Source organism: Hippoglossus hippoglossus, chromosome 16 (genome assembly GCF_009819705.1).
Source record: "Hippoglossus hippoglossus isolate fHipHip1 chromosome 16, fHipHip1.pri, whole genome shotgun sequence".
Classification (NCBI taxonomy): Eukaryota; Metazoa; Chordata; class Actinopteri; order Pleuronectiformes; family Pleuronectidae; genus Hippoglossus; species Hippoglossus hippoglossus.
Genome location: NC_047166.1, coordinates 358,163 through 384,956, shown reverse-complemented (window position 1 = coordinate 384,956; position 26,794 = coordinate 358,163). Strand labels below are relative to the sequence as shown.

Here is a 26,794-nt window from a genome sequence, read left to right as displayed (position 1 = left end):
GTGTGGTACTGTAGTATGACAGGTGTTATTCAGATGTTGCAGTGGAACTTGTGGCCACCTGATGACATCATAAAGTCATCTTTTCTTTATTAAAACACTGAGAACTAAAGTGATCTAGAGATTTCCTACACAGACAAAGGTCAGTGAACTCAACATGTGCATTTCCACACTGTTCCTGGAGGTGGTGTCACAACTTAAACTCTGGTGAAACAATGACTCTGTAAATAAAAAACTAAACATTAACACCCGCCCCAGGCCTCAGTCCCACTGTCCGTCTCCATCCATCGACATGTACTCGTCCAGTTGTCTGTCCAATCGGCTCCTGGACATGGACATGTACTCGTCCAGTTGTCTGTCCAATCGGCTCCTGGACATGGACATGTACTCGTCCAGCTGTCTGTCCAGTCGGCTCCTGGACATGGACATGTACTCGTCCAACTGTGAGTCCAGCTGTCTCTTGGTTGGAACGTTGACTCTGCTGACACTGCGTAGCCTAGTTGTGGAGGCCACGCCCCTCTGCAGGTTCTGGCTCAGGTGTCGACCTGAAATATAAAAGTTAATTAACAGGTACAGTTAGTTAATTAAAAAAGTCCGGTTCTCCATCACATCATTGACCTCATGGTGTTTTTTTGCCTTTTCAACCACAGAGGAATGAACCACAGAGCGTCACTATGACGATGGCTGGATGATAAAAATGATAATAATCCTGATAAAAGTCACATTATTATTTCTGTGAAATAGATTTTTGTTAGTTTAACCTCTTCACTGTGTTGACATGACGTATAAGCATCATATCAATAACGAAAATGATATTGTGATAATTACTGATAATTATTGAAATAGTTTTAATGCCACGCCCCATCGTGGTGTTAGAGGGGGGGGTCAGTATCAGCTGACCTGTCTCAAGATTTTATTCTCATGTGCGCAATAATTTCATACAGCAGTCGCTGGCAATTAAATTCTTGGGTCACAGGCTCCCTTCGTACTATGATGAAAAATATCTGAAAACCACACAAGCAAAAATAATTTAAAATACAATATAAAAAATTTAATAAAACTAAAGTAATAAAATAAAATCAATTAATCAATGAAATCTTATTTGTATAGCCCATATTCACAAATCCCAGTTTGTCTCATAGTCTTTAACAAGGTGAGACGTCCTCTGTCCTTAACCCTCAACAAGAGTCAAACTACTAAAACCTTTAACAGGTAAAGAAGGTAGAAACCTCAGAGACACATGTGAGGATCCGTCTCCCAGGACGGATCCTCAGAGACACATGTGAGGATCCGTCTCCCAGGACGGACACAAGTGAACAGATGTCCCGTGGAACAGAGAACATCAGAGAGATCAGAGTATTTACAGCTTTGATTAGAATAAACACTTTGTAGCTGAAGGTCAATGAACTGATGGATTATTGTCAGTAATGGTCGAGTATCTGAGGAGAAATATTATATATCAAGCAGACTTGATGTGATCATAGTCCACGATCAGGATCCACCACGATCAGGATCCACCATCAAAATCGGATGATATATATACACCTAAAATAAAAATTATGAACTAAAATAAAATATATGTTAGTTTACTGTGTCATCCAGCAGATACTCACTCCTGCAGGTGGACGTCAACCGGGCTCTCCATCTGTATTTCTTCATGAAGCTCCAGAAGCCTCGAGGTCTGGAGGTGGAGAAACGTCGGGTCACATGCTGCCAGCTGAGCCGGGTCCACACACTCCTCCTCTTCCTCCTGCTCCTCCTCGGACGCCACACCTCCCTCTGGGAGACGTGAGAAGCCTAAAACATGGAGAGACCGGTTCACACAGGTCACTTCCTGTTCAGGCACCAACATGGACGCCTGACGTCACGTAAATCACATGAAGATGACGCCTCCTTTCCATTGGTCGACAGCTCTGTAACTCACCTGTGGGCCCAGCATCAGTGTTGACGGCTCCTCCTTCACCAGCAGGACCGCTGGAGGGAGGCCGGACAGCGCCCTCTGCTGCTGCAGGTCGGGGTCAGAGGTCACCACCCTCGGCTGAATCAGCTGATCCATGAGAATCTGAGAGAAACTGAAACGTGTTTCAGGGCAGTGCAGTGCAGACAGGGCAGTGGATGAAATGGGAGAGAATAGATAAAAGAAGGATCAGCTGGAAGGACCTGTGGGGAATGGAAGCTAGCAGGATTAGCCTCCTGCTTAGAGCATCACATATCTTCACTACCACCCTAAGACCAGACCTGATGCTCTGGTCCAACACCCTGCACATCGTCTACTTGGTAGAATTCACAGAGCACTGGGAGGATAATGTTGATGACTGAGAGGAAAAGGCTGCGATGCAGACATGGATTTTGAGGCAGAGCAACGTGGCTGGAAACAATTGTTTGTCCTGTGGAGGTCGGCTGCTGGAGTTTCATTCCAACATCCACCATCAGGTTGCTCAAAGAGCTGGGATCCATGGACAGGTCCTGCTCCAGACCATGACAGAAACATCACACACTGCAGAACGCTGCAGCATGAAACTGAACATATCAACAAAATAAGACTATTTACAACATTGATTAGAAGAAACAGTTTGTAACATAATGGAAGGTAAATGAACTGAGGAGTTATTGTCAGTAATGGTAAAGTATCTGAGGAGACATATTGTATATCAAGAAGTCTTGTTGTGATCATAGTCCACGGTCAGGATCCATCATCGTGATCCACAATCTGCTGCCAACACGGTCCACGATCCGCCAATACGATCACTTGTAGTTGGCTTATTGTAGTTAGCTTCTTGTAATTAGCTTGTTTTAATTAGCTTGTGGTAGTTAGCTTGTTGTAGTTAGCTTGTTGTAGTTAGCTTGTCTTAGTTAGCTTGTTGTAATTAGCTTGTGGTAGTTAGCTTGTTGTAGTTGGTTTATTGTAGTTGGCTTGTTGTAGTTAGCTTGTGGTAGTTGGATTATTTTAGTTAGCATGTTGGGATTAGCTTGTTGTAGTTAGCTGTGTTTAATGCTGTTACTGGTTTAAATGACAATGAACATGAAGAACAATGACCGAGTCACATGTTCACCTCGTCAGGGTCACGTGGGCGAGGACGCGCGCAGTGTTGATGATTAGCTTTAGCCTGTTAGCATGAATATGACTTGGACTTTAGCTGTCAGAGGGAGAGCTGCAGCTTCTCCGGACCTTTCAAATCACACCACGGTAAGTTTGCATTAACAACCTGCACTACTAACTGCTAACGTTAGCCCGCTAACTTAGCAACATCTCTCGAACTCAGCGACGTCTTTGTGCTCACCTGACAGGTTTCTTCCACTTCACACTCAGACAAGAGGACCAGGTTAAACACAGACTTGAAATGATTGAAATGAGCTCAAACTGACCAGCTAACAGCAGCTAACAGCAGCTAACAGCAGCTAACAGCAGCTAACAGCAGCTAACAGCAGCTAACAGCAGCTAACAGCAGCTAACAGCAGCTAACAGCAGCTAACAGCAATATATATTCTTATGAACTTGTTATATCGTATAATATTATATCATGTTATATTATTTTACATTATATTATATTGTATTATATTATATTATATTAAATAATATCATGTTATGTTATATTATATTATATCATGTTATATTATGCTATATTATTGTATATAATATTATATTGATTGAATCAAGTTAGTGGCGGAGTGAACTCTACTGATATTTAATAGTTTTAATCAGCACAGGAAGATAAACAAATAGGTATATTATATATGAGTAAGACATACACACATGTAATCACATGCTTGTGAAACTAAAGTAAAAGTCGTTGTACAACAGTGTAAAGGCTATGTACTGCAAATACTCCAGATTATACAGTCACTTTAGTAATCATACAGCTACTTAAAGCATGAAAAGTAAACGTTTGTTTTTAGTAGACTTGTGATGGTATCATTATATTTATGTTTCATAGTTGAATTGATATACATTTTAAACGTACTTGTAAAGTTTTTATTCAATGGTGCAGGAATCAAATCAAGTGTTTTTATATTGAACTTGTATCAAATCATCCTTGAAATATATAAAAACAGACCTGAAATAAATTAGTTTTCATTCATTTATCCATTTTAAATTATTTTATAAAATCACACAATGACATAATTAAATTCACTTGTATTAAAAAGAAAGCTGATGATCTGACTGCATCGCGCTCTCATCACCACCAGATGATGCTAAAAGTCCTGGGTTACCAGGGGTAACGACACACATGCAGAAACACAGGAGAGTTTTCACACTAAAGCAGGAGTCAGACACACAAACAGACAGAAGGTCAAAACAAAGAGTGGGGAAAGCTTTTCTGGTTGTAGCCTTCAAAATAAAAGCTCAAAGTGGTAGTACAAGATTATATTTTACACTTGTTTATACTAGTTAATATTTGTTTATGCAGATTATGATGATTGTTACACAACAGGAAGTGAATTCTTCATAAAGCTGCAGTGACACATCTTTCTAAACTTTTAATTTGATGAATATTTATATATCTCTATAAATCCCTTGTCTTTGCTTCAGTATAATCTTTAGTGAGTTTGTCAGCCTGATGTCGTTCATGTGTTTCTGTGGAATCATCTGCTGCAGCTGCTGAGGACCCATGTTACTGTTGTGCTGTTGTCGTCAGTGTTAATAACAGTGAGACAACACACTGGATGTCAGCAGCTCTTATTTTCCAAGGACGGACATCAGATGACTTCCTGTTATGTCTGACTGTCTGCATGGTCATGACACAACCACCCCCCCCCCCCCCCCCACACACACACACACACACAGACAGTCTGACTCTGAGCAGACGGACACACACACACAGAAACACACAGACACACAGACACACACAGAGACCCACACAGACACACACACAGAGACAGACACAGGCAGTGGATCACAGCCGAGCAGAGAGAGCTGCGTCCTGGTGAGTGAAGCTGAAGATTCATCAACACTGAGATTTGATCTTAGACAACTGTTGATGCAGCATGACTGTCTGTAACTGTCTGTAACTGTCCGTCTGTCTGTAACTGTCTGTCTGTAACTGTCCGTCTGTAACTGTCCGTCTGTCTGTAACTGTCTGTCTGTAACTGTCTGTCTGTAACTGTCCGTCTGTAACTGTCCGTCTGTCTGTAACTGTCTGTAACTGTCTGTCTGTAACTGTCTGTCTGTAACTGTCTTTGATCGCTGATCATCTTCATATACAGTCACTGATCATCTTTATATACAGTCACTGATCATCTTTATATACAGTCACTGATCATCTTTATATACAGTCACTGATCATCTTTATATACAGTCACTGATCATCTTTATATACAGTCACTGATCATCGTTATATACAGTCACTGATCATCTTCATATACAGTCACTGATGGTCTTTATATACAGTCACTGATGGTCTTTATATACAGTCACTGATCATCTTTATATACAGTCACTGATCATCTTTATATACAGTCACTGATCATCTTTATATACAGTCACTGATGGTCTTTATATATAGTCACTGATCATCTTTATATATAGTCACTGATCATCTTTATATACAGTCACTGATCATCGTTATATACAGTCACTGATCATCTTCATATACAGTCACTGATGGTCTTTATATACAGTCACTGATCATCTTTATATACAGTCACTGATGGTCTTTATATACAGTCACTGATCATCTTCATATACAGTCACTGATGGTCTTTATATACAGTCACTGATCATCTTTATATACAGTCACTGATCATCTTTATATACAGTCACTGATCATCGTTATATACAGTCACTGACGGTCTTTATATACAGTCACTGATCATCTTTATATACAGTCACTGATCATCGTTATATACAGTCACTGACGGTCTTTTCTCCAGGTGACCATGTCGGTGCTTGACTCCGCCCCCAGCAGTGGTGACCCCTGCCTCAGTATCGTTCACAGCCTCATGTGTCACCGACAGGGCGGAGAGAACGAGGGCTTCGCTAAGCGGGCGATCGAGAGCTTGGTGAAGAAGCTGAAGGAGAAAAAAGACGAGTTGGACTCACTCGTTACCGCGGTTACCACCAACGGGGTCCACCCCAGCAAGTGTGTGACCATCCAGAGGACGCTGGACGGACGCCTGCAGGTAGGAACTGATCTGATGACAGATAATAAAAACAGTTCAATGGATAAATACTCTTCATAACTTGTTCAGGACGTTTAAAGACATTGAACAACAACAAATAAAACTGTTTTAAAAGTCACATGATCAGCTTGTGTCGTTGTGGTTCCGTGTCTTCAGTGTCGATCATAACGACTGGGTGTGTCTCCACTGTCAAACTACGCCACATAAAAATGAAAATTCACTTATTAACTACTCACCACTATGATGGAGGGTGGGGGGGAGTGTTTGAGCCCACAAAACACTTCTGGAGTTTCAGCGACAGCCTTGCAGCAGAATCCAATACAATTGAATTAACTGGTGACTGATTCTTCAGACGTAATAAAACAACAGAAAAAACATAACATGCCTCCATTCTGCTCCTGTGATGTCATCAAGTGTCCGGAAGCCTTGAAATTCATATTCAACACAATACGAGGTCATTGACGCCAAGTTTTCAGCCTAAATGTCTCTGATATGTGCAGTAACTGCAGCATTAGGAGGATCACAGAGGACATTTAGGCTAAAAACTTTGTGTAAATGACGTTGTTCTAAAACACTTCATCCCTGCGTCATAGTGGTGAGTAGATAATGAGTGAATTTTAATTTTTTGGTGAACTATCCCTTTAACTTCTACAGCAATGCAACGCAGAGAGAAGGACCCACAATGCAGTTCAGCAACACATGACGTCACCACGTTCAGAGAATGAGCAACAAATACGTTTGTATATTAATTTAGAAAAAAACTAAAACAACAGATTTGATAAATGATGAATTGTTTGAGTCATTTGACCAATCAGAATCCTGGACACTGGTGATAGAGGAAACACTTCATGTTAGAAACCTGCGACAGACTGATGTGTTCTTTATGTTCTTTATGGGGTTCTTCAGGCTGCATGAAGAGGTTCCACTGGTACTAAACAAGATTCTAATGTTGGTTCTTGGTTCAGATTTATGCCCTACACTCAAAAATGTTCAAAATGTTCAGTCCAAGATAGATTTTTTACAGTGTACAAAGAGACATGTACCCACACAAAGACACACACACATTCACTGTCTGACTGAACTCTTAACCCCGCCCCTTTCCTGTGTTTCAGACAAAACAAACCAGCCCCCAACCCCCCCGCCCTCCTCCTAGTGGAGAGAAACACACACACACTCAGAGTCTTAGAGTCATCAGTCTGACACTGTTACATCAGATCTACTCTTTTTGTTTGGATGTGGAACCTGCAGAAGGTTCTCTTCGAGGTTCTCTAGTTGTTCTCTAAAGCTGCTTCCAGACCTGAGCTCCTCAGTTCTCTGGATCTTCTCTGGAGGATCAGACTCAGTTTGTCTTCCTCCTCCTGAGCTCCTGTATAAAGTGTAAATCCAGGAGCAGTGTGAACACAGCAGAGGATCCTCCACTGAGTGTGTGTGTGTGTGTGGGGGGGGGGGGGGGGGGGGGGGGGGGGGGGGGGGGGGGACACGAAGATGTGAAGAGAGTTTGTGGTGATCAGAGCTGACGAAGGTGTCAGGTGATGTAAACATGATCACATGACCTCTGCAGCAGAGGTAACACGTCACTTCCTGTCTCTGTCTGCTGCACCCGGCTGCCCCCCCTCTCACCTGAACCAGGAGGAGGATCTGATGCTGTTGTGAATGAGTCTGTGCAGAAAACCTGCTGCTGTGTTGTTCAGCTGGGAAACACTAACTCTGGAGAAGCTCTGGAGACGATTCTGTGGATTTCACCTGCAGCTCATGTCTGAAAACGACTTGTATATGTGTGGGTTTTGTCTGCGGTCTCCTCCCTGCCCTTCACCTGTGCGCACACGCACACGTACACACACACACACACGTTTGTACAACTATCTTTGGCATAATGCATTCCCCAACCCTAACCATCCAAACTAAATGCCTAACCCTAACCCTTAACCTAACCTAAACCTTATTCTAACCCTAACCCTAAAACAAAGTCTTAACCCCCAAACAATCCATTAAAGGGGGGTCACAAAGTGAGCCAAAAGGTCCTCACTCTGTAGGTTGTAGACTCAAACTGGTCCTCACAAAGATAGCTGTACAAGAGCACACACACACACACACACACACACACACACACACACACACAGTGTCCGTGGTAACCTCTTCTCAGAATGACTCAGTCTGTTCTCACAGAGTTTATATGAATTACCAAGAAGGATGTTTCCTGTCTGTCTCTCACCTGTCTGTCTCTCTCCTGTCTGTCTCTCTCCTGTCTGTCTCTCACCTCTCTGTCTGTCACCTGTCTGTCTCTCACCTGTCTGTCTCTCACAGGTAGCAGGTAGAAAGGGTTTCCCTCATGTGATCTACACTCGTCTGTGGCGTTGGCCTGACCTCCATAAGAACGAACTCAAACACGTGAAGTTCTGTCAGTTTGCGTTCGACCTGAAGTACGACAGTGTGTGTGTGAACCCTTATCACTACGAGAGGGTGGCGTCGCCCGCCATTGCAGGTAGACACTCACCTGTCTCACGTCATGCACAGGGTATTTATACTGAACGTCGTTTTTCCATTTGGCGGCAGATGGTGGCCCTTTTCCATTTTGTTTCATTAAATTATTCTTATTTTTATATATTTTTTCATTTTTATTTTTATTAAAATTTTTAAACTTTGCAAAAAAGTCAGGTCACGTAGCTTCATGTAACATAGCTTAGCTTCACGTGGCTTAACTATATGTTGCTTAGCTTCATGTAATTTAGCGTCATGTAGCTTGGCATCATTTAATGTAAAATAATGTTGCAAAGCTTCATGTAACACTATCACTAACATCACATGCTGTCTTCCTTCAGGTCCTCAGACTCTGATAAAGGAGGAGTTCATTCAGGACTGTGTAAAGATCGACCTGCCCCCCCACCCTGACCCCTACGACCAGCCCCGCCCTGTCAACGTGTATCCCAGCATGCCTCTGTCTCCTCCAGGTCACTGTCAACACACTTTTTATATCTATCTCAAAGATACCATGTGATTGTTCTGAATCATCTGAGTGGTTCTGGATGTAATGTAATCGTTCTCAATCAATCAATCAAATCAATCACATTTTATTTGTCTCATATTCCCAGTTTGTCTCATAGATGTTAACAATGAGCAATTCCGTGGCTAAAAGATTAGCCTGTTAGCCTACGAGGGTGGGCTCAACACAGCGTCGCTAGATCACCAGAGAGTAGGGAGTGATATATGTCAATATTTAACTGTAGATCAGCGATTAGCAGAAGTTATGTAGAAATGATCAGAATTAGCAGTGGAGCTAGTTCAGAGAGAGTGACCACCACCACTGGTAGGAAAACAGGAAATGATGCAATGCGCTTACCGTGGCACTTCAGCACGTCAGCCTTCATCCAGTTCTGAGTGGTTCTGGAGGGTTGGTTCTGACTCTGTCATTTCTTCTGCAGGCTGCAGCTCCGTGTGTGGTAGAAGAGGCGTTTGTGGGGGGGTTGGGGATGTGGCTGTTGGTGGTGAGGGCCCAGGTTGCCTTCAGATTGCCCTGCCTCAGAGCCAGGGGGGTCAGGCCTCGCCACCAAAATGGAATCCTCCCGTCACCCCACAGCCTCCTCACCCGTCCACCCCAACCACACTACACCAGCAGAGCCCAGAGTACAGCAACCCCTCTAAAACTGGTACTGTGGGGGGGTACAACAGTGGGTACTAGTTGAAGCAGTAGAAGTTTTAAAATTATTTGTAGCAGAAATTATGATGTTTGTGTTATGTTTCTGCAGCCACCTGGACAGGTAATGACCTCGCCCGCTACAGCGATGTAGGACCTCTACAGAGTGGGCGGAGCCACCAGCAGCCTCGATTACATCATCCTCATCACCCCCCCAATACTCACTTCTGTACGAGATCATGTGACCATGTGAAATGTTAGTGTGGTTCTGTGGAACTTCGTACTGAGTGTGAATGTGTGTTCCTGCAGGGTCTCAGCATCACAGCACCACTCCGTATCCACAACCTGTGTCCAACCACCCAGGTATGAAATCTACCCCACAGTGTCCTCACCTTTAAAACACAAGTCCTCTCTTCTGACAACCATCTCTGTTCCCGCCGTCTCTCAGGTCCAGAGTTCTGGTGTTCAATCTCCTACTTTGAGTTGGACATCCAGGTTGGGGAGATGTTTAAGGTCCAGTCCAGCTGTCCCCTGGTGACCGTGGACGGATACGTGGATCCTTCAGGAGGAGATCGTTTCTGTCTGGGACAGCTGAGCAACGTCCATCGCACTGCCACCAGCCACCGTGCTAGGTGAGGTCAGCCTGACGGTGAGGCATGGTACTCCCACAGCCGTCTGTCTGCCTCATTCTTACTCTGCATCTTCTTCTTACAGGCTTCACATCGGTCGAGGAGTTCAATTGGAGTGTCGGGGGGAGGGAGATGTCTGGATGCGTTGCCTTAGCGACCACTCTGTGTTCATTCAGAGTTACTACCTGGATCGTGAGGCCGGCCGAGCACCTGGAGATGGAGTTCGTAAGATCTACCCGGGAGCTTGTATTAAGGTGAATGTGTCAATATGCAGATGACACTCTGGTGTACCTGTCTGTCTCTCACCTGGCTGTCTCTCACCCATCTGTCCATTTGTCCAGGTGTTCGACTTGCGGCAGTGCCACAGACAGATGCAGCGGCAGGCAGCAGCAGCTCAGGCCACTATGGTTGTTGGTTCGATTCCTGGCCCGAACAGTGTAGGAGGAGTCGCCCCTGCTGTCGGTGAGTATCACCTGTCTCTCTCTCTCTGCTGCTTATGTGATGTGTCTGACGTCCACACAGGGAGAACTGAGGCCTGAACTACGAAGCAGGTTCAACATATTCATCAATCAATCAATCAAATTTTATTTGTATAGCCCATATTCACAAATCACAATTTGTCTCATAGGGCTTTAACAAGGTGTGACATCCTCTGTTCTTAACCCTCAACAAGAGTCAGGAAAAACAACAAAAAAAACCCTTTTAACAGGATAAAAAGAACGTAGAAACCTCAGAGACACATGTGAGGATCCGTCTCCCAGGACAGACAGAAGTGCAATAGATGTCAAGTGTAAACATCTATTGCATGTTTACACTTGACATCCTGGGAGATATTCAGGATATCTTTCACACACTGACTCTGAGGACACACACTGACTCTGAGGACACACACTGACTCTGAGTACACACACTGACTTTGAGGACACACACTGACTCTGAGGACACACACTGACTCTGAGGACACACACTGACTCTGAGGACACACACTGACTCTGAGTACACACACTGACTCTGAGGACACACACTGACTCTGAGTACACACACTGACTTTGAGGACACACACTGACTCTGAGGACACACACTGACTCTGAGGACACACACTGACTCTGAGTACACACACTGACTTTGAGGACACACTCTGACTCTGAGGACACACTCTAACTCTGAGGACACACACTGACTCTGAGGACACACACTGTCTCTGAGGACACACTCTGCAAACAGAGAGATTGAGATGTACTGGGTGAGTTAGAGGCTGAGATCCACTTCACCAACCAGACATTGATTTAAACTTCCCTTATCCTTCCCTTTAAGGAGAGTGTGCACCACACAACAGTGTAGAGTCACTGTGGTGAGTGTTCAAGTCCCAGAGGGGGGGGCTGTCTTAAAGGATCAAAGTATTAAAGTATGTGAGGTTCTCCTCCGCTAACACTCCCAGTACATCAGTATCAGTAAGTGGAGCAGATGCAGTCTGTGGTACTGGGAGCACTTTACGGGTCAGGCTGGTTCTGTTGGGCTCCAGCAGCTGACAGAGGTTCATCCTCTGAGGAGAATCTAGATCTTTCAGAAGCTCATCAGAGGAGCTCAAAGGATCTTGTGGGTCTCTGAAGACCCTGGTCCTCCTCAGAGACTCGAACCATCCACACCAGCTCCACAGATCCTCTAAGAACATGATGTCATGGTTCAAAGGAAGGGATTGGTCAGTGGGCGGAGCTTTATACTGTTTGATCTGTTATCTCCAACTTAACCTGGAGCAGGTCAGCTGCTCAGTGTAAGTTACCGTGGTGATTTACCTGATAACAAGTCAACGAGCTTCGTAGGACTGAAAACATCACATTAAATCGGAAGTTAACCTGATAAGCGCAAATCCTGCGTAGTTCAGGGCCCAGGGATCGAATGTTATGCTAAACATTTCAAAATAAAAGCTGTGTTATACAGGGGTTGTGTGTTGTGACTGTGTGTCAGTGAACTTCCTGTCCTCCTCCAGGTGTGTGCTCACTGGCAGGTCTGGGTGTGGACGACCTGCGTAGGTTGTGTATCGTGCGTCTGAGCTTCGTTAAAGGTTGGGGCTGTGACTACCCGCGACAGAGCATCAAAGACACCCCCTGCTGGCTGGAGGTTCACCTGCACCGGGCGCTGCAGCTTCTCGACCAGGTGCTGCATATGTTGCCACCACAAGAGCATTCACTCTGACACCCCGCAACAGGTGTGTGTGTGTCTGAGAGTGTGGGTGTTTGTGTGATGTTTCTATGAGCCCTGCCCACCTCATGCTCCTACACACAGGTGCAGGGGCGGCTCCTGGCATAGGCGACATAGGCGGTTGCCTAGGGCGCAAAATGCCGAGAGGGTGGCACAAGAGACTGATTTATCATGACGTGACACATGCAATGTAAACCAATGCATTAACGTCACACCATCATCCTCTAACCCCGGGGACGCACCGGAGGTAGAAGCACCGCGAAGCGCCACGAAAAGCTGTCCGCCTCCTTTCCGCGCCCATGTTAATCAATTGGGCTGTTCACACTGGCAGTGAAGCGCCGGGAAGCGTCGCGGCCGGCTCGCGATCTGCAGCGATGGTTTCGGGGTCTGTTCTATTTTTTCTGTTCACCGCGAGCGAATCGGGCCAGAAAGCACACTGAAAATCGATATTAAACGATATAAGTGATATATTATATAGACGATTCGATTTCCCCGCTGTTCTCCTGGAGTTTCAATTTCCTCTATCTTTAATTATGTACTTATTCCACATTTGTCAGTTGTGTCTAAACAGACAGACACACACAAGCACACAATCTCTTGTGGGGGGGTGGCGGCTATGGGCTTGCGTAGGTCAGTCACCTGTGAAGACAATCATCATTTACCCCTGAACCAGTGCGGAGAAATGCGCTTCCTGTGTGAACAGCCAGGCGGCTGAAGGGGCGCTTGCAGTTTTGCGTGTGTATGTTAGGGGGCGCCAATCTGAAATCTCGCCTAGGGTTCCAACATTGCCAGGGCCGGCCCTGCACAGGTGTAAACAAACACTTCATTGCTCATTTGTTGGTTCAGGTACAGACCTCCAAGCTTCAGACAATCAATCAACAGCAGCGTCTCATTCCTCCTGTCAATCAAATAAGTTTCCATGGATACCACTCACACATTGGGATTGGTCAGTGGGCGGAGCTTTATACTGTTTAAACTCTTATCTCCAACTTAACCTGGAGCAGGTCAGCTGTTCAGTGTAAGTTACCGTGGTGATTTACCCTGATAACAAGTGAATGAGCTTCGTAGGACTGAAAACTCAGAATTAAACCTGAAGTTACCTGATAACCACAAATCCTTCTTCGTAGTTCAGGGTCCAGGTCTCCTGATGTTACAGGAAGTCACTGATTTATACATCAGGTATTTTCAAAGTAAAACTCCACAGAATAAGAAAAGCTCACGTGATCGTCTCAGTGTGATCGACGTCTTCATTGATTGTGCTCAGACGTGACACTGATCTTTTTCTCTGCTCAGTTTTCAGATTTGATTATTTTCATTTTCTTCTCCGTCGGTTTTATTTACTTTTATCTTATTCTGAAGGTTTCTACTGTATCATTCAGTCGGTTTTATAGAAACACGGTGAACATTGATATTTATTCTGATTCATGTCGAGATAAAAACATAAAGTCCCCTCTTTAAAAACCATCAACTCTAAAATGTCAACTAAATGAAACAGGATGTTTATTTCTGGAAATTATTTGACAGTTGAACTTCAGGAAACATGTTTAATAATAAATATTTGTATATTTAATGAACTGAAGAAGTTTTGTAATGAAATAAGTGAAAGTTTCAGATTCAAAGCATCATTGAACTTCACAGTTTAACTCTGACTGCTCCTTGAACAAGGTTTTATTTATGTTGACTTTTATTGATAATCTACCAAAGATTGATTTCCTGCTCCTCATGACATCACATCCTGTTTACGCTTTGACTCTTCAGTTTAAAGGCTTTTATACGGAAAGTGTGTATAACTCCCTAACATCTGCTGTTTCTTCAAAATAAACTTTTATAAAAAAAAAATGTTTCTTTATTCAAGAATTTTATTAATTAATTATTTTTTTATGCTGAATGACTTCATTTTGATTTGAATCAGAAAATAAAATTTCCTCTGTAACAGAGGACTAGTCATTTGACATGTCATGTCAATAGAAAATAGTTTAATCATTACTGTATTATTAAAATTTTTTATTCAGATATATAAATTCACTGGGTTAAAGAGAATACACACAGCAAACATACCTTTATAAATTTATAATCTTCAGTCTGGAAAAGGCCGAGGGAACCTGAATGCACCATAAATGGCGCCAACAATGACAAAGAGTGGGCGTGTGTGACGTTTAAACGTTTCATCTTCGTCTCTTGATTGGTCACAGCCGCTGCTCTTCTGGCCAATCACAGAGAGGACGTCTGTATAATCAGCAGCTGGGGGAGTGGTCTGCTGAGTGACTTCTCTTTCATCCAATAGGAGCTCGGAGTGAGGGGCGGGGCCTGCTGTGGAACATGGAGGCGTAGTTGCCGCCTGACGCCGGAGCCTCAGTTCTGTGCAGCGGCCTCTCGCGCTCTGTTGGACCGCAGCATGGACATGAAGAAGCGGGTCAGTGTGGAGCTGAGGAGCCGGAGCCCGGCGGAGGTGAGTGTTCCAGCCACACACAGAAGCGACCAGTCCGACATTTTGACCCAGAAAACGGCTTCAACATGGACGAAAGTCCCGCGGTCTCCCTGTTCCTCGGTCCCGGTCTGGTCACACCGTCGGACCGGAGCCGTGGTCCGGTCAGAGGCGGTCCGGTCAAAGCACCAGCAGCGGCTGAGTTTCACCCGCTGCTGGTGCTTTGTTTCCGGCCCCGTTTTGATCTTCTGCCGTTGGAAGCAGAGTCTGGAACCTCCACGTTTCAGACTAAGACCACGTGTCCTCCCGGTGAACCCCGGTCATCACCAGCCGGTACCGAGCTGTGAGGCCGCTTCACCGGAGACTCCGTTTCCCTCCTTTTATACGAGCAGCTGCCGGTGACGTCATGTGTTTACGTGTTTCTCCGTTCAGGGTCTGATTTCAACTGGTGTAAACGGGTCTGATTTCAACTGGTGTAAACGGGTCTGATTTCAACTGGTGTAAACGGGTCTGATTTCAACTGGTGTAAACGGGTCTGATTTCAACTGGTGTAAACGGGTCTGATTTCAACTGGTGTAAAGAGGTCTGATTTCAACTGGTGTAAACGGGTCTGATTTCAACTGGTGTAAACGGGTCTGATTTCAACTGGTGTAAACGGGTCTGATTTCAACTGGTGTAAACGGGTCTGATTTCAACTGGTGTAAACGGGTCTGATTTCAACTGGTGTAAACGGGTCTGATTTCAACTGGTGTAAACGGGTCTGATTTCAACTGGTGTAAAGAGGTCTGATTTCAACTGGTGTAAACGGGTCTGCTTTAAACTGGTGTAAAGAGGTCTGATTTAAACTGGTGTAAACGAGTCTGATTTAAACTGGTGTAAACGGGTCTGATTTAAACTGGTGTAAACGGGTCTGATTTCAACTGGTGTAAACGGGTCTGATTTAAACTGGTGTAAACGGGTCTGATTTAAACTGGTGTAAACGGGTCTGATTTCAACTGGTGTAAACGGGTCTGATTTCAACTGGTGTAAACGGGTCTGATTTCAACTGGTGTAAACGGGTCTGATTTCAACTGGTGTAAACGGGTCTGATTTCAACTGGTGTAAACGGGTCTGATTTCAACTGGTGTAAACGGGTCTGATTTCAACTGGTGTAAACGGGTCTGATTTCAACTGGTGTAAAGAGGTCTGATTTCAACTGGTGTAAACGGGTCTGCTTTAAACTGGTGTAAAGAGGTCTGATTTAAACTGGTGTAAACGAGTCTGATTTAAACTGGTGTAAACGGGTCTGATTTAAACTGGTGTAAACGGGTCTGATTTAAACTGGTGTAAACGGGTCTGATTTAAACTGGTGTAAACGGGTCTGATTTCAACGGGTGTAAACGGGTCTGATTTCAACGGGTGTAAACGGGTCTGATTTCAACTGGTGTAAACGGGTCTGATTTAAACTGGTGTAAAGAGGTCTGATTTAAACTGGTGTAAACGGGTCTGATTTAAACTGGTGTAAAGAGGTCTGATTTAAACTGGTGTAAACGGGTCTGATTTAAACTGGTGTAAAGAGGTCTGATTTAAACTGGTGTAAACCTAACCCTAACCTATTTAAGCAGGTCTGATTAACACCGAGTTAGTAAACATAGCACACTGCTGCTGTCACCGTGTTGTCTGGTTCAGGTGGAAGAGCTGGTGGTGGACAACTGTCGCTCCAGTGACGGGGAGGTGGAGGGTCTGACGGACGATTACACGGAGCTGGAGATCCTCAGCATGGTGAACGTCGGCCTCACCTCGCTCTCCAAACTGCCATCGCTCCCCAAACTACGCAAGGTGAGTGATGCAGTGCAGCGGCGGCCATGTTGTGATGTCGCTGACTGCCTCTAACTGTGTGTGTGTGTGTGTGTGTGTGTGTGTGTGTGTGTGTGTGTGTGTGTGTGTGTGTGTGTGTGTGTGTGTGTGTCAGCTTGAAGTGAACGACAACACCATCTCCGGAGGTTTGGACAAGTTGGTGGAGAAGTGTCCTAATCTGACGTACCTGAACCTAAGTGGAAACAAGTTCAAAGAGCTGAGCGGCGTTGAGCCTCTGGTAAGTCTGACTGACACCTGTCAATCACACCAGGTCCTGAGACAAGGGGCGTGTCCATCAGAACCACCAGTGTTTGCTTTAATGCAGAGACCAAACTTTACATTACTTATTGTTCAGCTGACGCTTTCATCCAAAGTGACGTACAATAAGAACAATCAATTCATGTTTCCCACTACTTTACATTTTTGGGGCTGCTGGGCGCTGCTTCAGGGTCACGGACGCGCACATTACAGGGGCAGTGTAAAACTTCTGAGGCTCTAATAATCTGAGTTCTATTAACCGTGTATGGTCAGAGCCAAGTGGGCTAACAGGGCCTTCGTTTTAAAAGTTGAATAGAGACTAATGCGTCTCTTTGTGTCTTTGCAGCAGAGTCTGAAGAACCTGAAGAGTCTGGACCTGTACAGCTGTGAAGTGACCACGCTGGACGACTACAGAGAGGCCGTGTTCGAGCTGCTGCCTCAGCTCACCTACCTGGACGGATTCGACCAGGATGACAACGAGGCTCCAGACTCTGAGGGCGACAACGGTGAGAGCAAAAAAACTGTAGCATTTTAACTGGGATACGGTTTGTTAGTCTGCGTTTCCATAGAAACACAGACGTGATGTGTTGTCATCGGATCCGATGTTGAGCTCAAACTTTGTTCCAGACGAGGACGATGAAGCCGGACCAACCAGAGATGAGGACGAGGATGACGAGGAGTCTGAAGGAGACGAGGTCGGACTGTCTTACCTGATGAAGGAGGGAATCCAGGTGTGTGTGGCCAATCAATATTTGAAGTGTGATGTAGGGGTTGGCGATATATGGAATATACTCGAGGTATCGCGGCTTGTACCACGTGTGGTGTATAAAATGACCATCTCGACCATCGACTATACATTGTCACGTGGATGTTTTAAGCCGTCAGCATGAAATTCTCTTTGAGATTCGCTTCTCTCCTCGTGCCCCTCACAGCAGACTGCTCGCTGCCCATCCAGAAAACTCTCCTCAGCATGCGTATGTTAGTATCCGGAGGGAAGAGACCCAGAGAGGACGAAAGTGAAGAGTCCCAAGTTTACAAGAGTTCAGAGACAGTTATTGACAGTTTGTTCATGTTCTTTGTGAAAACTGAACCGAACGAATCAGTGAAAACAGAGTTTCCTCTGTTGCAGCTGCTGAATGAACAGATGCAACAACGTTTATATTCGACTCGAAACGAGTTCATTAACATCTTGTTTTAAGCCTAAATGTCCACTGATATCTTCCGACGAGGTGCATTCAGGGACCGTCGGAAATGGTAACATCTGCTAGATTAGCCACTTCCTGTGGACTTTTATGAATTTAACATTTATGCAGTGATTTTAGAGGAGATTTTAAAATATCGAAATGAATATTGTGTATCGCGACAAAGCCTAAATATATTGCGATAGTTGTTTTTGGCCATACTGTCTATTAGGTGATATGCTCAAACAATCAATCAATCAAGTTGTATTAGTATAGCCTATGTTCACAAATCAGTTTGTCTCAGAGGCTTTAACAAGATGAGACGTCCTCTGTTCTTAACCCTCAAGAGTCAAACTACTAAAACCTTTAACAGGTAAAGAAGGTAGAAACCTCAGAGACACATGTGAGGATCCGTCTCCCAGGACGGACACAAGTGAACAGATGTCACGTGGAACAGAGAACATCAGAGAGATCAGAGTATTTACAGCTTTGATTAGAATAAACACTTTGTAGAATAATGGAAGGTCAATGAACTGATGGATTATTGTCAGTAATGGTCGAGTATCTGAGGAGACGTATTATATATCAAGCAGTCTTGTTGTGATCATAGTCCACGATCAGCAGCCATCAGGATCCACCATCAGCTGCCACCTCGATCGTGGTCCACCACCACTATCCCGTGCCAGCACGATACAGGATCCACCATTATTATCACGATCTCTGATACGCGATCCACAGATCATAATCCACGATGTGGATCTGTGGACGATAAGGCAAAGGGACTCCGGGGAAGAAGTCAAGTCAGTAACATGTATTGATGAGATATTAATTTCTTTGATGTGATAACGATGGAGAAGAGGAAGGAGAAGCTGGAAAGAGAAGCTCCGAGTGTCATGTGTCCCCCGACATTCTAGACCTATAGCAGCAGAACTAAGAGCAGGTCTAAGACAAACCTGGACCGGCTCTAACTATAAGCTTTATTGTAAAGGAAGGTTTTAAGCGAGTCTTTAACGACTTCCTGCTGGAGCCTGATAATAATGAATTACAATAATCACGTCTGGATGGAACAAAGGCCTGGACTCGTTTTTCAGCATCTTTTTGAGATATGTCTGATGTTTGAGATGTTACACAAGTGGAAGAAGGCGGTCCTAGAAATTAGTTTTAAGTGAGAATTAAAGGACAAATCAGGATCGAAGATCACTCCCAAGTTCCTGATGTTTCATTGGAAGCAAAGACGATGTCGTCTAGAGCAGCTTCATCATTAGATGATGTGTCTCTAAGGTGTTTAAGTATTAGAACCTCTGTTTTATCTGAGTTTAATAAGAGAAACTTGCAGCTCATCCAGGTTTTTATGTCCTTGACACGTGATTGGAGTTTAGTTATTTGATTACATTGTTCAGGTTAGGGTTAGTATAACTGGGCGTAATCTGCATAGCAGTGGAAATGTACGAGTGTGTCCTGATAACGTTTCCTAGTGGAAGCGTATATAATGAGAATAAAATTGGGCCGAGCACAGAGCCCTGTGGAACACCGTGGTTAACTTTGGTGAGCGCAGATGACTCATCATTAATTTGCACGAATTGGAATCGATCTGAAAAATATGATTTAAACCAGTTTAGGGCGGTTCCTTTAATGCTAATGAACTGTTCTAGTCTCTGTAATAAAATGTGATGGTCAATAGTGTTGAATGCTGCACTGAGATCTAACAGGACGAGGACAGACACAAACATCTGAAGCTATTAGAAGCTCATTAGTGACTTTAACCAGGGCTGTCTCCGTGCTGTGATTGGCTCTAAACCCCGACAGTCTTCATATTACTTTCTTGGAGAAACTCACACAGCTGATTGGCTACAACCTTCTCAGGATTTTCTCAGAACCAAAGAATAGGAAAGAGGTTTGTGTGTCTGTCTGATTGAACACAGCCACACACACGTAACAGGCAGCCTCTGCTGTGTGTGTGTGTGTGTGTGTGTGTATATATTTTAAATAAGTTGTATGATCTTGTTAGAATTTTATCATTAAAGAAGGTCATAAAGATATTGCTCTTCAGGGATGGAGGGATACTGGGTTCGGTGGAGGTGTGACTCTCTGTCAGCTCCAGAGCTGAAGAGAAACCTGGGGATGTTTTTATTCTCTTCTCTTAATGTGGAGTAGGAGGCAGCTCTTGCTTTGTGGAACCTTCTTATGAACTTTAACACTACTCTTCCAGTCTAGGAGATTTTCCACACGGTTTCTAGAGCACCACTTCCTTTCTAGTTCTCTTGACGCTTGTTTTCATTCATGTCTGTTGGAATTAGACCACGGAGCTAATTTACTATGTTTTACACGTTTCTTTTTTAGAGGCGCTATCGAGTCTAATGTTAATCGTAATGAGTTTACAGAGCTATCGACGAGATGGTTGATCTCAGTGGGGCTAGGGTATTTGAAGAATTCGTTGGTTATATCGACGGATAATACGGGTTTAAATGTAATTGGAATTATTTCCTTAAATTTAGCTACAGCACTGATAGAATTGGATTCGTGGAAGTACTATTAGATGTTAAATTTTGACACCGTATGACAGTACAAGGTCAAGTGTGTGGTTACAACAATGAGTAGGTTGGTGTACACACTGACTGAAACCAATTGAGTCTAGTAATGAAATAAATGCTACGCTAAGGCTATCTTTATTATTGTCAATACTACTGTTAAAGGAGGCAGAGGAGTCAGTGAACATCAGACACTCGGAGCAGGAGGGAGCAGAGGAGCCATCGCTCATGTATCAGCCTGTTAGCCTACGACAGTGAGCTCCAACAGAAGAATCCGGTGACACGCAGATGGAGACACAGTCGCTAAAGCACCAGAGAGGAGGGGTTGGTGTGTGTGGATGTTTAACTACAGACTTAACTAGTGATACAGAGAAATATCTGTGTTAGCAGAGGAGCTAGTTCAGAGAGAGCGACCACCAGCGACAGGAAAACAGGAAGTGACGCAATACGCTTACCGTACCACGTCAGACTGGTGGGTAATATCGTTAGTTCAGAATTAGCAGGTTGTGATTTCACACTGTGACCACCAATAGGCGCTGTTGTTCACTGTAAGTGTTTGCTGTCAGGATGAAGAAGATGATGGAGACTATGTGGAGGAAGAGGACGAGGACGAAGAGGAGGACGGAGGTTTGTTTGTTTGTTTTTATTCTCGCCATTAATATTCTGTCACTTTTTATAGTTTGTGTGCAGAACTGACAAGTTAGAAAACTGTTCATCCTCCCTGGTTTATTTTGTATATTTTCTAACTGTTCACGTGTGGTTTGTATATAAGTTGATTGATTCACTGAATGTTATTGTTTCATACATGTTTGTAATGTTTTATTAAAACATTTTGGACTTGACATAAAACTACATTAACAAAATCTACCAAAGAATAGGAAAGAGGTGTGTGTGTCTGTGTGTGTGTGTGTGATTGAACACAGCCACACACACACGTAACAGGCAGCTGCTGTGTGTATATATTTTAAATAAGTTGTATGATCTTGTTTTTGTCAGATGACGAAGTCGCTGGTCTTCAGGGGGAGAAGAGGAAGAGGGAAGTGGAGGATGAAGATGATGACGACGACGATGATGATGATGATGATGAATAATTACACCCCCCCCCCCCCGACCTCGCCGGGCGTCGCCTCAGACAGACAGGAAACAGCTGTGACAGATCGGCTTCAACATTAACATGTTTAACTTTTTACAGTGTAGAGTCAGTGCTGATATTTCAGCAGACTGTACACTGTAAGAAAAAAAACACACCGCTGCTTTGTCATCAGATGAAAATTGAGCAACAACAAACTATTTTCATTTTTTTGGACAAGACTCTGGTGTCGGGTTCTGTTATTTTCTGATGCCGGGAAAAATGTGAAGCTTTAACATCAGCTGCATCTGATCAGTTCATTGATTATTTTCTGAAGCCTCGTCAGTTAAGAAACATCTTTTTCTTCTCCTCTGGATTTTCTCAACCAGAAGTTCAGCAGCACTCTGGGACGATAACGTCGACTGTTACTCGCTGAGCCCTCTGCTGTGGCGGCTCCGGTCTGTCGCTCCGTGTAAATACAAGTGACGTCGTCCATGTTGGTTTCTGTGGTTTGGATTTTATTTTTTTATTCTTGTCGTCTGATCGTTGATGTAACCAGATGTTTTTGATTAAAACTGATTTCTTCAGTCAAATATCGTCGAGTCGTCTATTTCAATAAGTCAATGATAATAATTTGTCCGATTCTAAAGTTTGTAAATTAACAAAGATTCAGGTACTGAGTTTTTCTTGAAGATAAAATGAATTAATTCAGATAAAAGAAATTAATAAATAATCAGAAAGTGTTTTGCTGATCAACACGTTAGAAACATGGAACAAAATGTGAATTAATTTAATTAAAACTGATCCAGTTAGAATCAAACATTTTCATCTTGCGTCCAGTTGTTTATGTTTAACTATAGAAAATAAATGGACATTTACAAACTGCGGGGCTTCACACAGGAAGTGAAACAGTCTCAGTTCTTGTAAATTTCCCTCTGAGCTTGATGACGTCATCATATCCATCTATGATGTCATCATGTCCGGCTGGATTCAGATCAGCTGCCTGATGTCACTGACGAGTTGAGAATCAGTGAAGACGTTTACGGATCAAACTGTTGATTTATTCAAGTCAAAGTTTCCATTTTACAAATTTACTTTATTCTGATAGAATAAAATCTAAGTTTCACCATCGAGCCTCTGATCATCATTTCAAAATCATGTCAGAAAAAAACAGATCAGACGTGAGAAACATAAAATGAGTGATGACTCAGCAAGTTTTTACCCTTAAAGAGATTTGACTGACTTTGCCTCAGAACATAAATTAATTAATTCATCTTGACCTCATGTGATTTGTTTCTGTCAGTGTCTGTAAATAAAGTTTTTGTATTTAAGGACAAATTCATTTGATCTTTAACTGAAACCCGAAACAAACCAGGACCAAAAAAACCTGGGAGATCCAGAGACCGTGTTGTCTCACTTAAAGTGAATCTGAGATGTTGTGACGTACGTAAGTCAGACTAAATTCTTTAGTGCGCTCCCTAAATTACAATGTGAAAACTAACAGAATGTACACGTCATGTTCTGCTGCTCCTCCCAGTTCTTGTCTCCTCAGGGTTTAGTTGATTGTAATATGCAACTTCACCACTAGATGTCTCTAAATATAATGTATGTAACTCCTTCATGTTGAACCTGTAACTTCATGTTACGACTATTATCTGTTTTAGATCGTCGTCCAGTTAAAAGTCCGAACCTTCTCCATGTGATGGAGACTTCGTCACATTTTGAGGAAATGGAATTCTGCATTCGTACCGTCTGTTCTCCAGTTTTGTGTCCAGCTGCATAAAACTTCATCCTCTTCACGTCGTCTGAGCAGAAATGAAGGAGACATAGAATCTGAGGTTTTTCATTGGGTCTAAATTGTGTTGGCACATTTTCCTTCAGTCTGATCAGAGAGGTCAGGTAAGTGAAGGTTCCTCAGGTGGGTTCTGACATTTTGTAGCTGAGGACGGAATCGTGACCTCAGCTGGATTTCTGCTCCTTGTTCTTCTGAGAACGTTTCACATCACTGGACACTGAACTGTCTCCTCCTGACCCTGAATTTATCTGGTCCAGACTGAACCGGTTTGAACCAGACTGAGTCACATCAGGTTCTGACGTCTGGGTTTGGTTTCTTACTGACGGGAGAAGACAAGTCCAGTTCTCGATACAATGCCCTCAGCTCCTTGACCTCCTCCAGAACTTCGCGGGCCTGACGCCAGGCAGTCGCTGCCTCCTTTAGGAGTTTCTCAGCTTCGGCCGGCTCCTCCCCCTTCAACTCCCACCGCACTTCTGTCAGCAGCTGCTCCGTCTTCTGCAGCTTCTGGCCAATCAGCTCCTGCAGCTGGTTGATCAGCGTCACGGTGGCGGTCGATGTTGACCTGGTCGCAGTCTTTTTGTTTGTAACTGTAGTCTCTGAATGTGAAAGAATCTCGTCCATGGAGACGCAGCGATTTTTCTCTGTCGTCGTCAGACGCTTTGCTGGCTGAGGGGTTTGCTCCCACACCACTGCCACCTCACGTGGAAGGCTGTGGGATTTCCCAGAAGCCTCAGCGGTCCTGGTAGAAAGTGTGGCCTCAGTTTTGGACCTGGGACAGTCTGGACTAAGGAGACATGTGTCCAGGTTGACCCTGAGCGCATCGCAGACGACTGCTCCCTTTGACGGAGCGTGTTCCTCCTGAATCAGGTCCAGAGTCAAAGTCCCATCCGACAATGACGTGGAGGCCTGGAGGAGGAGGAGGAGGAGGATCAGTGACACAACATCTGGAAACACCTGGTTACACATGAGAGGAACGACCTCTGACGTCATCGTGAAATGAAACTACGTCCGTCCAGATGAGACAGTTTGTAAGATCATGTCTTCAGCTGGAAATATCCTTGGTTGTCAGAGTCTTAAACATCCAGAATTTTACATTTCATTATTCTGATTTGACAAAATGATTGTAGAGATATTTCAAATATTTGATGCTGAAACTGTCATACTAACCACGGCCAGCAGGTGGCCTCTGGTCGGCAGTCTGCGATTGTGAGGAATCTTCACTCGATCTCGGGTCAGATGAGAAAGCTGCAAATCGTCGACGGTTACCTGAAACACAACACGTCAGCTGCAGTTCCTCTAACCACCACCAGACGCTGCTGTGATCATTGTGTATTGAAGTAAATAAAAAAACTCTTCAAATCCAAAGTCAGTTCGATAATAATAACAATGATAATATAATTAATAATAATAATAATAATATCATTACTGTCATCAGACATGAGGTTTACTGGGTTTTCAGGAAGAACCACATCTTATGTTATATTATAAAAATGTATGAACAGATTTTGTTTTTGTTGTTTTACACTGATGTGAACTTGGATGGAAAAAACAACATCGATGACGTGAACGTTTCTTTCAGTCTGGAACACGATGGCTGAGAGAACCAGTATTGATCAGAGTATTGAGCAGAGTATTGATTGGTGGAAAAAAGGCAACGGTTGTCTGCATGTGAATCAGCAGACGCACTTCCTGCTGCTGTAACTGAAATAAACACGATGACAGGAAGTTTGTAAAATCAGTCGTCAGTGACATCAGACAAAATCCACTGAAGATTTATGACTTCGAGCTTCAGAGGAGACAAACAAACTGTTGGTTTGAGCTCTAAACTGTAAATAAACGAGGACATGTCAGCTCCCTGAACTGAAGCCAAAGCATCTGGATGGCCCCCTGGTGTCTGGCTGCAGTACAGCTCATAACCCTCACATTGATGTTATTATCATCGGGTTTTAAATCTAACTTTGATGTCATCATCACGTGAATCTGAGGCTGATGTCTTTACCTCGTCCAGGATCCTGTTCTTTGCTCTGGTGATGGAAATGCTCAGGACGTTAATCCAGGATTCTTTCTCCTCAGGACTGACGGCCAGGAAGATCAGGTTCGGAGCCTACAAGGCAAACAGTGACCTTATTTATATGTTTGTTTTGAAATGAACAGAATCAAACTAACATGAACTCTAATGTCAACTACATCACTGTTAGCTTCCAGCTGCAGTTAAACATTAGCTTGTGGCTTTGTTTCCACTGTCAATGTTTTTTGTTACCTTGATTGTTGATGCTAACATGTTATTGTTACTTTCTTGGTAGCATGTTTAGCTTAGTATTAGCTATGATGTTTTATTAGACTTATTGTAGATAACTTGTGTTAGCATGTCTGTATAGTAGCTTTTGTCTTTGATATTAGCATGTTTTAGCTAGTTATTTGAATGATTAAGCTTGAAATTAACTTTTTATTATATTCTTTGTTGATAAACTTGTTTTATCATGTTGGTACAGTAACTTTTATTCTGGTATTAGCATGTTTTTAGAATGCTAAAGCTTGATATGTTAATGTTTGCATGTTCACAAATTTTGTTAAATGTTCTTTGCATTTACTTTGTTTTTAGTTTTTATTTAATAGGTGTTTATCCTAAAAAATCTTTGATATTAGCTTGTTAACTAGTTTTTATATTGTTTCATTGTTGTTAGCATGTTTGAGCAATTTGATGATAACTTGATATTTGTATATCTCTTTACATGTTACAAACAAATTATGAATTGTTATATCTTGTTTTTGCGCATTGTAAAAGTAGTTGTTAGTTTGTGTTAGCGTGTTGCTAACTTGTTTGTTATTGTTGAAGTTATTGTTTTGATTGTTAATCTTCAAGTAAATGTGAATGATATTGATTCTTATTAAAGACAGATACATATTCAGACAGACGTGTACAATCAGACAGACAGACAGGAGTCAGACAGACAGACAGGAGTCAGACAGACAGACAGACGTCAGACAGACAGACAGGAGTCAGACAGACAGACAGGAGTCAGACAGACAGACAGACAGACAGACAGGAGTCAGACAGACAGACAGGAGTCAGACAGACAGACAGACAGACAGACAGACAGTCAGACAGACGTCAGACAGACAGAC

At 43.4% G+C, this 26,794-nt stretch overlaps 3 protein-coding genes and 1 long non-coding RNA gene across 7 annotated transcripts in view; 2 read left to right on the top strand and 2 right to left on the bottom strand.

Moving 5' to 3' along the window:
• Positions 1-473: 473 nt before the first annotated feature.
• On the bottom strand, positions 474-18,684 carry LOC117776643. The gene is made up of 3 exons (XR_004616469.1): positions 18,524-18,684; positions 1,262-1,266; positions 474-484 (listed from the first exon to the last, which is right to left on the bottom strand). It is a non-coding gene; the product is annotated as an uncharacterized LOC117776643 (long non-coding RNA).
• On the top strand, positions 4,760-13,054 carry LOC117776628 (mothers against decapentaplegic homolog 4-like). 2 transcript variants are annotated; one of them, XM_034610740.1, is made up of 11 exons: positions 4,760-4,922; positions 5,869-6,117; positions 8,422-8,599; positions 8,937-9,065; positions 9,537-9,761; positions 9,861-9,977; positions 10,058-10,111; positions 10,197-10,380; positions 10,463-10,631; positions 10,719-10,839; positions 12,365-13,054. In XM_034610740.1, exons 2-11 carry the CDS (start codon positions 5,875-5,877, stop codon positions 12,568-12,570), a joined length of 1,626 nt encoding a protein of 541 aa, XP_034466631.1. In that variant the 5' UTR covers positions 4,760-4,922; positions 5,869-5,874; the 3' UTR covers positions 12,571-13,054. The 2 variants fall into 2 exon arrangements, with proteins under 2 accessions (XP_034466631.1, XP_034466630.1); XM_034610739.1 differs by having other exon boundaries at positions 8,422-8,632.
• On the top strand, positions 14,843-22,038 carry LOC117776638 (acidic leucine-rich nuclear phosphoprotein 32 family member E-like). Of its 2 annotated transcripts, XM_034610760.1 has the most exons (7): positions 14,844-15,025; positions 16,670-16,819; positions 16,953-17,075; positions 17,442-17,601; positions 17,723-17,826; positions 21,371-21,431; positions 21,801-22,038. In XM_034610760.1, the coding sequence occupies exons 1-7, from the start codon at positions 14,972-14,974 to the stop codon at positions 21,893-21,895; spliced, it is 747 nt and encodes a 248-aa protein (XP_034466651.1). In that variant the 5' UTR covers positions 14,844-14,971; the 3' UTR covers positions 21,896-22,038. The 2 variants fall into 2 exon arrangements, with proteins under 2 accessions (XP_034466652.1, XP_034466651.1); XM_034610761.1 differs by lacking the exons at positions 21,371-21,431; positions 21,801-22,038 and adding an exon at positions 17,929-17,992 and having other exon boundaries at positions 14,843-15,025; positions 17,723-17,887.
• A 336-nt stretch (positions 22,039-22,374) lies between these two features.
• The window catches only part of plekho1b (pleckstrin homology domain containing, family O member 1b), a 10,306-nt gene continuing 5,886 nt past the window's right edge, over positions 22,375-26,794 (bottom strand). The window contains exons 4-7 of one of the 2 annotated variants that reach the window (XR_004616464.1): positions 25,668-25,772; positions 24,836-24,934; positions 23,870-24,574; positions 22,375-23,778 (exon numbers count right to left, since the gene is read on the bottom strand). Coding sequence is in view for 1 of the 2 variants with exons in the window: in XM_034610750.1 (XP_034466641.1) it covers positions 23,957-24,574; positions 24,836-24,934; positions 25,668-25,772 (822 nt within the window). In the remaining variant the exon portion in view is untranslated. Of the gene's footprint in view, positions 23,779-23,818; positions 24,575-24,835; positions 24,935-25,667; positions 25,773-26,794 lie in introns of those variants that run through there. The other variant, XM_034610750.1, reaches the window with a different exon arrangement.

What these genes read in the sequence shown, in the direction of transcription:
- LOC117776638 (XM_034610760.1), top strand. Translation starts at nt 14,972, where the DNA reads ATGGACATGAAGAAGCGGGTCAGTGTGGAGCTGAGGAGCCGGAGCCCG. An exon ending in GGAGCCGGAGCCCGGCGGAG is followed by an intron (nt 15,026 to 16,669) that starts GTGAGTGTTCCA and finishes TGTCTGGTTCAG; the next exon opens with GTGGAAGAGCTGGTGGTGGA. An exon ending in TGAGCGGCGTTGAGCCTCTG is followed by an intron (nt 17,076 to 17,441) that starts GTAAGTCTGACT and finishes GTGTCTTTGCAG; the next exon opens with CAGAGTCTGAAGAACCTGAA.
- LOC117776628 (XM_034610739.1), top strand. Translation starts at nt 5,875, where the DNA reads ATGTCGGTGCTTGACTCCGCCCCCAGCAGTGGTGACCCCTGCCTCAGT. An exon ending in ACCTGTGTCCAACCACCCAG is followed by an intron (nt 10,112 to 10,196) that starts GTATGAAATCTA and finishes GCCGTCTCTCAG; the next exon opens with GTCCAGAGTTCTGGTGTTCA. An exon ending in GCCACCAGCCACCGTGCTAG is followed by an intron (nt 10,381 to 10,462) that starts GTGAGGTCAGCC and finishes TTCTTCTTACAG; the next exon opens with GCTTCACATCGGTCGAGGAG.